This window comes from Saccopteryx leptura, chromosome 3 (genome assembly GCF_036850995.1).
Source record: "Saccopteryx leptura isolate mSacLep1 chromosome 3, mSacLep1_pri_phased_curated, whole genome shotgun sequence".
Classification (NCBI taxonomy): Eukaryota; Metazoa; Chordata; class Mammalia; order Chiroptera; family Emballonuridae; genus Saccopteryx; species Saccopteryx leptura.
In genome coordinates this window covers 222,401,096-222,412,049 of record NC_089505.1, presented here as the reverse complement: position 1 = coordinate 222,412,049, position 10,954 = coordinate 222,401,096, and the positions used below count along the sequence as shown (strand labels likewise).

Genomic DNA, 10,954 nt, shown 5'->3' with positions numbered 1-10,954 from the left:
GAGTACACAGGCCTGAGTGCCCAGAGCCATGCTCAGTCCACTGTAAGTGCAGCGTGTGTTTGTGAAGGACAGGGGGGCATGTTCCCAAATGCCCCACCATCCCAACCAGCCCATGGCTCCAGCTATTCCCACTGACTGAAACAAAGGGACATATTCATTACAAAGTTATTCATAAAAGACAAGCTTTATTTTGATAGCTTAGAAATTGGCTAGGAAAGAAACACATGACAACAGTGCCTTGTCATGTACTAAATCATCCTCAGATGTGTGAGCTCGCCGGATCCTCACAACCCGCTGCAGGGTGGGGAACCACTGACCCACTTCCCTGAGGACTTGTGGGCCATAGCCCGGCTCCCACACAGGGCTGTACACACTCCACCCAGATGCTTCCCTGTTTCTGGTCCAGCTAGCTCCTCAATCCACAAGTGGGCAGAACTTCCCAAGAACCCTGGCACTTATGCGTGCCAAGGATTTCTAGGTCAATGGTGGCTGTGCCAAGCGGCTAGCCAAAAACCTTGACAAGCCTTGGGCACAAAGGAACCTGGAGCTAAGCAGAAGGACCACAAGCCCACTGGCTACTGCTGAGCCACTGTCTACAACCAGGCCCCCTCAGGGAGCTAATTCTAGTGTGAGCATAAAGGGGGGCTCCTCCTGGTACCATGGGCCCCAACCTGTTGGCAAAGGGGATGAGGTAGAGTCCCCTACCTCCCTTTCTGTGCTGTGCTTGTTACTAACCAGCTTCTCTGACTTTTCTCTGGATAGAGGGCGAGCTGCACCTTCTCCCCCTGTGGGGTCCAGCTCAGAGCTAAGCCCAAACTGCCACCCATCCCGGGAGGCCTTGTCCAGCCCTCAGGGCAGGAGGGTCCCATCCCGGACCACCTCCTGGATCTCCCAGCGACACACGGGGCACTTGGCTGTGTCCCTGAAGACCTTCCAGGCGCAGCAGTGACAGAAGTATGTGTGGCCGCAAGGGATAAGGCAGGTGTTGGCAGCATGGTGGAGGCAGATGGCACACTCTTCTCCTGCTGTGGCTGGGAAAGGGGTCAATGTCAGTCATGGGCATAGAGGGTCAAGGGATGGGCAGCCTACTCACAATATAGCCACAGAGCAGAGAACCAGGTCATCATATTGGGGAAAATATTACCTCATGAGAAAATGCTCACAATACAATCAAGTGGAGAAAACTGAAAGGAAATCCATAATGTACATACATCTATATCATAAAATTCCAACTTTGGGAGGAAATCCACATAGGAAGTAATGGGTGATTTTCTTGTTCTTACTTCCTTCTTTATCCCTTAATTTTCTTTTTTTACTTTTTTTTTTTTTTTTTTTTTTTTTTTTTTTTTTTTAAAGAGACAGAGTCAGAGAGAGGGATAGATAGGGACAGACAGACAGGAATGGAGAGAGAAGCATCAATCATTAGTTTTTTGTTGCGACACCTTAGTTGTTCATTGATTGCTTTCTCATATGTGCCTTGACCGTGGGCCTTCAGCAGAGTAACCCCTTGCTCAAGCCAGGGACCTTGGGTCCAAGCTGGTGAGCTTTGCTCAAATCAGATAAGCCCGCGCTCAAGCTGGCGACCTCGGGGTCTTGAACCTGGGTCCCCCGCATCCCAGTCCAATGCTCTATCCACTGCGCCCCTACCTGGTCAGGCTCCCTCAATATTTTTTTTTACTCCTGTTTGGCAAAGCTTTGACTATGAACGTGGCTTGCTTTTGTAAAGCAAGGACAAAATAACTATCTGCTCATGTGCTCTTGAACTTGTAAAGTTAGCAGATGTTCTAAAAGGCAGAGCTGTTAAATTGCTTTTTAGGTTCCAACACGCAGAGCAAAATTGTTCGGCTTAAAGCCTGTGCGAGACTTGATGGGACTTGACTTTTCTGGCACCCCTAGGGCTTGAGGCCTGTCAAGTCCCAGGCATTCTAGGAAGCCACTCACCTGCAGGGTCAGATGGCATCTCCTCAGGGAGGGTCCAAGGCAAGGCTGTGGGAAAGGCACTGGCTGCCGGGTCTAGGGCGGGGAGGTAGAGTTCAGCATGTGGAAAGCAAAGCCAGAGTATTCCGGTCTTCCACCCCTGAGGCCCACCACCTTCCTTTTCAGGGTGGCCTGACCTCCTGCCAGGTCTAATGGCTCCTTCCTGGCTGTTCCCTTTCCCACTACAACATAGCAAGAGAATTCATGGGACTATGGATCTTTCTCTCTAGCCTACCCTTTCTTCAGACATATCCTCTTTACCTACTGCCACTGCCTGAATGGAGATTTCAGCATCACTCAGTGTGGAAATCCACCAAGAGGTGGAGGAAACAGGTGCTTGGGTCCTGCCCCACTCCTACCAAATTCTGGTCTCCAGGGGCGGGGCTCCAGCAGTTGTGGCAAGCCCAGGCACCATGAATGGTCCAGCCCAGGAATGCCAATGTTTCTTCTGATGGCTGTTTCTGTATCAACTTGCTCCCCTGAAATCCACTCTCCTTGCACGTGGCTAGAGGATGGTTTTGTTTCCCACTCACGCACATCTTACCCTTGCCCACAGGCTATCTTCTTGCTCATCTGCACCTCTCACCTTGGGTTCTCTTGGCTTGCCACCCTTGTCTCCAGTGAACTCCTACTTAGACTGCAAAACCCTACCCCAAAATTTCCTTTGTGAAAGGCTATCAGCCCTTTAACTGATGTTTGGTGTGCTGGTCATATCTTCTTCTCATTTGTTAGGGACAGGCTGCCCTTCCTATGCCTGGGTTTTGTCCACAGCTCCCACTTTCATACCTGACACTAGCAGGAACCAGTAGAAAAACGGACAGAATATGAATTAATGAACAAAATGAATAAGTGAATGGTTTCCCCTGAAGCTCTGGATGCAGGTGGAGTGCCACCCGAGCCTCCACCTTCCCCCTTGGAGTGGTGCCTGGTCGGAACAGTTGGCCTCACCAAGCAGCTCAATGGCCTTGGTGGTCCCATATACATCCATCACGGCCCAGAGTGAGGCGCCCATGGGTATGCCCTTGCGCAGCAGGAGCTTGGGGCCCGCGTTGACTTTGGCGCACAGCCAGCCGCGCTGGTTCACCCAGAAGCGGACCACGTCCCCTGCCAGCATGTTGTAGTCAGGCAGCACCGCTGCCCACGTCGGACTCTGCTGCTCGAAGTCAGGGCACACGAAGGGAGGTAGGCTAGGTGCCTGCACGCACGCGGGATTAAGACGCGTGAAGCCCACGCGGAGGCCACCGCACCAGCCGCCCTCCTGCCTGAGCACGCGGAGGGCCACGCACTCCCCGGGCTGCACAGGCCGCTGGCTGAACACGATGCCATCGTGGAAAGTGGCAAGCCGGTACGCAGTGCTTCGCTTCTCGTCCAGGACCACCTGCGCGCCCTTGGCCTCGGGGTGGAAGCGAAGGGTCTCCGGGGGCGCTTCGCGTTCTGCAGCAGGCAGGAGAATATCAATGAGGGCTCGCTGGGACCCACCAGCTTAGCGGGCCACCTTAACTGACCAACCATTCCTTCTCCTCCTCCTCCACTCCCCCACAGCCTCCTGGGGTAGCCTCGACCTTTAGCAGAGGGTATTTCCACCATCTCCAACTCCCTGTAGCCACAGCCCACACTCTCATCCCAGGGACCCCCAGAGATCTGCTTAGAGATAGCGAGGAGCCCACTCTGCCTGTCTGGGATCTGAGTTCCTTCCATGAAGCCCCTCAAGCCTCAGTTCTCCTCCTACAGGGTGGTTGTAACAATGAAAGGCACTGCCTGACCAGGCAGTGGCGCAGTGGATAGAGCCTCCACCTGGGAGCTGAGGTCCCAGGTTCAAACCCCGAAGGCCCTGGCTTGAGCACAGGCTCACCAGCTTGAGCACAAAATCATCAACATGATTCCAAGGTCGCTGGCTTGAGCCCAAGGTTGAGCAAGGGATCACTGGCTCAACTCTGTCTCCCCCGCTTCAAAGCACATATGAGAAGCAAGCAATGAACAACTTAAAGTGTTGCAACTACAAGATGCTGCTTCTCATCTCTCTCCCTTTCTGTCTCTCATAAAAAAGGAAGAAAGAAAGACATTGGTGGTACATGCTCTCAATACCCAGTAGGGTTACATTGTTTTAGAGAGAGAGCAGATATGAGCATGGTAGCTATGACATGGTCCTGGCTTATTCTGCAGGTGTGTGTTTAATGTACATATCTATGTCCATGTATATGAGAAACCAGCTGAGGGAGACCACTCACTGTGCTTGGCTCTGGCTTAGGGGCCTGGAGCTGGTGCTGGATTTCCTCCTATCTGACTTAATGATTTTCCCACAAAGAACCTGTGCCACTTGTGAAGGCCAGGTTCCCGGTGAGGGTGACTTCCTTGCCCTGGGAGACAGAGGGTCCCGGCAGCCCCCCTCAGGTGGGGTCATGGGCTGGAGAGGCGGTCTCAACCCTTCAAGGCCTAGGGTGAGATTTGAAACTAAGGGACTTCCTGACCTGACTCTATTTGGCTTAGGGGAGCAGGAAGGGAAAGTCGCTTATTGGGCAGCCCTTCCTCCCAACTCCAGCGGCCTAGGGGAGGCCTGGAGGAAGCTGGAGAAGCTTCCTGCCCAGAGCTGTTCTTAGCCAGCTCCCCACCACCCTGCCTTATCACTCACCCTCCTCTCTTCCCCCTTCCCCTCCTGGCCCTCCTCTTTTTGGGTTGGATGAAGGAGGCTGAAAATAAAGAGAGGTGAGGTCAGTCTGAACCTGAATAAGACCCCAGCCCAGAGGAGCCCCCAGGTACCTAAATGTGAGTTAAGTGCCCACCTGGGCAGACAGTGGGCTGGGGTGGGTGGGAGCAGGTAGGGGCTCTTGGTATAACCAGCCAAAACTCACCTGGGCAGGTGGAGGCCACCCCCCCTATTAGGCTGGGTCACTGCCTACCCCTACAGTGGGGACAGGAGAGGAGCCCTGGAATGGGTCAGCTGCCCTGGATAAAAGCTGGCTCAGGCAGAACTGACTCTGGGAGCAGGAGGGAGTTGGGGGAGAAGGAGGAAGGAGAGGATCCAGGGAGGTGGCTGACTGGAAGGCAGGGCAGGGAGGAGAAGGAATGCCCCAGGAGTGGCCTCAGGGGTTGCATGGAGTCCCTCAGCAGGAAGGGAGGGCCTGGAGAACCCGGAAAGCATGCTTCATTCCTGGGCAAGAATTTGAAAGTCTGCGAAGCTGGCCCACCCCTGCCTTGGGAGCTTCCTAGCAGCCCGTGAGTCTATGCATTCACCCCAGTTAGAGGAGGGAGGCTGAGAGGACACCCAGCCTCACAGGTCCTCTCTGCTGTGTGCCCAGGGTCCACAAATGGAAAACCTCACAGCCCCGCACAATGGGCCTGAGTGTGGCCCCTGCGAGGTGCCGCTGGCCGGGGAGCCGGGGCTCCAGAGAACCTGCAGGGCTGCAGAGCCCCCCAAGGCCCTCCCTATACTCTGCGCAGGGCTCTGGGTTTACAGTTGGCTCACAGCAGTGTAAAGGGTGTGGGTGCCCACCCCACCCATGCATCCCCTTCCTTGGGACCTGCAGGGCTCCTCTCCACCCCCACCACCATCCACACACTCTAGTGCACCTACCAAGGTTGGGCCCAAGGTGTGTGGCTCTCTTTCTAGGCCTATACCCAGCCCTAGGCTGGCATGAGGTTCAGAAAATGCAAGTGCCTAAGCACCCTCCCACCCTGATAATAGGTGGCTGTTCCTATTATCAGTCCCATTTTCTGGCAGATCCTGAGGTCCCATAAGTGGAGTGACTTGCCCGTGGAGGGCCCTCCCTAGTGGCTCTGCCTGTCTCCCTTCCTCCCCACTGCTGCAGGAGGGATACTTTGCCCTGGGATTGACAACAAGGACCCTGTAAAGCCAGTAGCCACGGCCACCAACACAGCAGCCTGGCCCATGCAGGTTCGCATAGGATTTGGACAGACGGTAATGAAACAACAGAGCCAAGAACCGGTGGGCCATTAGCTTTAATCCTAGCTTGCACCCAGGGGGCAAGAAATACATACAGTGGGAAAGCACTTCCCTTTCTACTCAGGGCTCCCAAAGCCACTGACTTATCCAAGTTTCCTAGAATCAAAGGTTTCTATCTCACCAGCCTTATTCACCTCTGTTCCCATCTCCTTCTCTTTCACAAACTCTGCACAAACTGGCTTCTCCCTCAGCACTTCACCATCTTGGCTGCTTCTCCTCTCCTCTATGTGGCCTTTTTCTGCTCTCCTCTCTAATGCTAATCTCAGGAACCGAGAGAGAGCAAGCTCCCGGTCTGCCCCACTTTATAGTGTAGAAATCAAAACCTTTAATCCAATATACAAACAAGGAAGTCTCTGATACAAAGTCACTTATCTGAGGCATAATTGGATTCCTCATGAGAGTGCACCACCCCACATCATGTAATCAGTCAAAGGTGTGGGGAAAAAGCTTAGTTTTAAAACTAAGCCTTAGGCTATAACGACCCATCCTGCTTACAGCCTGTCCCTCACACCCAATGCAAACTATAAGCAAGCAAACATATATCATATTTAAAAACTTATTTGACTGCCTGACCTGGCGGTGGCGCAGTGGATGAAGCATTGGACTGGGACACAGAGGACCCAGGTTCGAAACCCCTTGAGCACGGGCTCATCTGGTTTGAGTAAGACTCACCAGTTTGAACCCAAGGTCGCTGCCTTGAGCAAGGGGTCACTCGGTCTGCTGTAGCCCCCCCCCCCCAAGGCACATGTGAGAATGCAATCAATAAACAACTAAGGTGCCGCAACGAAGAATTGATGCTTCTCATCCCTCTCTCTCTCTCTCTCTCTCTCTCTCTCTCTCTCTCCCTTCCTATCTGTCCCTCTCTGTCACAAAAGAAAAAGAAAAAAATTAAAAATAAATAAGTAAAAATAAAAACTTATTTGACCAACAGACCCACTTCAGCTGAGTCATAAAACATGAGTCATGGCCTTTTGGGAGTCTCCTCAACACACTACACCAATACACACACACACACACACACACACACACACACACACACACAAACACACACACACACACACACACATCAAATCAGAGAACCCCTGCAGTCAGGCTCTTGAAATCTAAGTGACTGAGAGTCAGCCCTCTGCTCAGTGAGAACCCCCCACCTAGATCTCTACCATCTTCATCACCATCCCTCCAGCCAGTCAGCTTCTCCAGGTGCCAGGTGCCCACTGAGCACTTCACAGTCCTTTCTCTCCCCACCATGCCCCACAGGAAAGCACTCAGAGGGAGCTGAGCTTGGGGAGGGTGTGCAAGTCGCTGCCATCTGAGAACTGGAGGCCCCTGGGGGCAATTCTGGTCCTGCATTCCTGTGCCACCCCCTTCGTGGCATCACCAGTGCCTGGGATCCGTACAGTTGCCAAAACAGCAGTGGTGGTAGCTTGGTTCCCCCAACCCTGGGGCTCTTGGGTGCCACCTGCTGTTGGTGTGTGAGCCCGCAGTGCTTCTGGGGGCAGGGCACTGAAGGAGTAGATGGGGGTTCTTTGCCTGGAAGGCTCTTTGCTGAGAGGTGAGGTCATATCTCCAGAGGCAAAGCCCAGATTCTCTATCTCTACCCTTCACACCGAGGGACACTATGGCCTCTGGTGAGGTGAGACCTGGTGGCCTTGGGCTTCTGTTGCTGGTAGTCTTGAGTAAAAAGGCAGGCTGCATTGGCTCCGCTTTTGGATTGGGGTAACTGAGACCCTACGGAATAGTGACCTGCCCCAGGTCCCACAGCTGGAGCCTTTCATCTTGCACTAGGCCCCCTAAACTCTACAGTTTCCCACCCAGCCAGCATTCTCCGCTGTCCAGCAGGGCCCGAAGGAGCCAGCTCACATGGGTCATCCGTGCACTACAGGGATGCTGGAGTTAGTCATGGCCTCTGTGGGATTCTTGCCAAGGCAGGAAGCTATAGCCTTGGGGCCTCACTTCAACAGCTCACTAGCTGGGTCAGTTCTGCCTGTATTAGAAGTTCCTTCCCAGTGGCGTTTACACTGACTGCACCTCTGCCTCCAGAACTTTCCCCCAGCAACGACCCAGAGCTTCCCCTGCTTCCTGCATCCCTGTCCAGGGAGCAAGCATCTGGCTCCCACTTACCAGCCTGGAAGCAGAGCTGGGCTCCCATTGGCCTGGGGTCCCGGGTCTGGAAGAAATTGTCTGAAGAGGCCAGTTGACAGGTTTTCAGAGTCTCCACTGGTCCCCTTGTTATGAGCCAGGATCATGTTACAGGGTTATATTACAAGGTTGATGATTAATTCGTTGTTGTCACGCGTTACAATACCCAGGGAATTTCCTGACGTCCCCTGGCTGCAGCAGGCCTGCTCAGCTGGCCAGCCCGAGGAAAACAGGGGCTGGGATGGCATGGGTGGGATTTAGGGTAGACTTCTCACCCACTTCTGAGCAGCCACTTCCAACCGGCTATGCATTATATTTGCCTGAGGCATGTCAGTAAGTATGTACCTGTGTCCACAGCTGCCCCAAAGGCCCGAATCCAGCCACCTGGGGTAGGGCCAGTATCAGTCATTTTTAAAAGCACCTTGATTGTTCTAATGTACAGTGAGGGTGGAGATTCAGCTGGCACACAGAAGGGATTTAATTGATGTTGTGGAAGTGGGCTAATTGAATTCGCTGCATCCCAGGACTTGTGGAGTCTATGCAGAGAAAATGTGAGGCAGGTGGAACGGCAGGATATGACTGCTCCCCTAGCCTTGCTGGGGCTGAAGTTTCACCTTCCAGAACCCACACCCACTCCAAAGCGCAAATTGTCTCCAGGAGGTCTGGCCAAAGGCCTGGCTCCCAGTGTATCTGATGTGACAAAGAGGCTGGGAGCCTCTGCCCTCCATTTCCACAGGAACACTGATGCTTGCAGGAGGGCAAGTGGCTAGCTTTAACCTAGTGCTTCTCAGTTTTCCACATGCACATTAACCTCCTGCGGAGCTTACTAAACATGGTTTGACTGAGAAGGTCTGGGCATGCCTTCATGCTTTCCTAACAGGGTGGCTCTGTGGACCCTACTTTAAAGACAAGGCCCTAGGATAGTCTGGAGGCTTGTGTGTACCCTGGCCTCTACCTCCAAGCTAAGCCCTCCATGCTAAGACCTCCACACTAAGGTCATGATCATGACTTCTCTGAGCCTGGCTAAAGGGACATGTAAAGCCAGTAGCCACGGCCACCATCAGAGCAGCCTGGCCCATGCAGGTTCGCATTGGATTCGGACAGTCAGTAAAGAAACAACGGAGCCACAAACTGGTGGGCCATAGTCTTTAATCCTAGCTTGCACCCGGCGGGCAAGTAAAAACACACAGTGGGCTCCAAAACCCACTCACATTCAGTGCTCACAAAGCCACTGACTTATCCGAGTTTCCTAGAATCAAAGGTTTCTAGCTCACCAGCCTTATTCTCCTCAGTTCAACTCCTTCCTTATCTCAGATACAAACTCTGCACAAACTGGCATCTCACTCAGCACTCTGCCATCTTGGCTGCTTCTCCTGGCCACATGGCCTCTTTCTGCTCTCTGCTCTGCTCCCTCTGCTCTCTCATGCTAATCATCCCAGGAACCAAGAGGGCAAACTCTCGTTCTGCCCCCATTTTATATTGTAGCTTCACAACCTCTAATCCAATATACAAAATAGGGAAGTCTCTAATACAAAGTCACTTCTCTGAGGCATGACTGGATTGTACCAGCCCACATCAAAAAGGGTGGGAAAGGCTTAATCCCAAAACCAAGCCCCAGGCTACAAGGATTCTCAACACATTAATATCACCTGGGCGACGGCCTCATGTGGGCAGTGGCCATTAACAAAGTGAGCATAATACATTTTATCTGCCCAACAGGACAGATACCCCCATGCAAGTCCCTGGAATAGCAGGGCATAGCCGTGCTAATGGCCAGGCTGGGGAGGTGGTGGATGGGAAATGATGGGGGTTTGGAGACCCAGGCCCCATCTCGTATGTTTTCTTGCTCTCTTTTGCCTGCTCTAGGACCTGGTGTCCCCATGTGTAAAACAGGAAGCCAGGATGAGCTGATCCTTGTCCCCAATGTGCCGTGGCTTTGGTCTTGGCAATGGAGAGGTGACAGAAGGCTAGTCCCAGGTAACTTCAGAATATGTTGCTGCCGCCCTGGGCCTTCTGTTCCACACCCTGCACCCTGCTAGGCTCCCTCAGTTCCTCCTCTAGAAACAAAGGCCAGAGGCAAACTGGTGAGGGTTCTAATTAGTCCAGCCTGAGGCGAAGGCCCATGGTTTATGGTCCTGCCGGCCCTGCCTGGGGGATCCAGGAAAAGGCATTCCCTTCTCTCTGAGCAGTGTGGGGGTGGGGGGAGGGAAGGGAGGGGAGGGGGGGACAGAGATCTCACCTTCTCTCTCCTCCCTGACCCTGGCTCCACCTGTACCACCAGGTCCTGTGGCTAGTCCCCAGAGGGCTGTAGCCAAGAACACCCAGTTGACAAACCACATTCCAATAAAAGAGGTAATTATGGAATCTTATCAGGGAAATCAGGTCTTGAGCTTAATCTTTGTGGAAAATTACTGAATGAGTTGTAAACATCAGACTGCCTGATTCCAGCAGGCTGAGTGGGGGTGGTCCTATCTTCAGGACCTCAGTGGGAGAGGGTATCCTGAGGAACTGAAATCCTGCCCCAGGTCTGACATCAGGGGGTAGGGGTGTTCATACAGAACCCCATCACACATCCATGTGTATGTAGTTAACAAATACTATTCTAAGTCCAGTTCTGTCTTAACCTGCTGATGCTCATGGCAACTCCTCAAAAAGATTCTATTTACTATAATCATCCCTATTTTATAAATGGGAAAATTGAATGTTGGGCAGATAAAATACATTATGTTCACTTTGTTAAAGATGGCACTGCCGCCTGACCTGTGGTGGCGCAGTGGATAAAGTGTTGACCTGGAATGCTGAGGTCGCTGGTTCAAAACCCTGCACTTCTCTGGTCAAGGCACATATGGGAGTTGATGCTTCCTGCTCCTCCCCCCT

The 10,954-nt window shown here is 52.9% G+C and overlaps 1 protein-coding gene across 1 annotated transcript; it reads right to left on the bottom strand.

The window, feature by feature from the left end:
• Positions 1–615: 615 nt before the first annotated feature.
• NEURL3 (neuralized E3 ubiquitin protein ligase 3) lies at positions 616–8,158 on the bottom strand. Its single transcript, XM_066372311.1, is given in 5 exon segments — positions 616–876; positions 879–1,031; positions 1,942–2,013; positions 2,926–3,411; positions 8,060–8,158. Coding segments are annotated over 5 exon segments (810 nt in total). The 5' UTR covers positions 8,088–8,158; the 3' UTR covers positions 616–805.
• Positions 8,159–10,954: the final 2,796 nt, after the last annotated feature.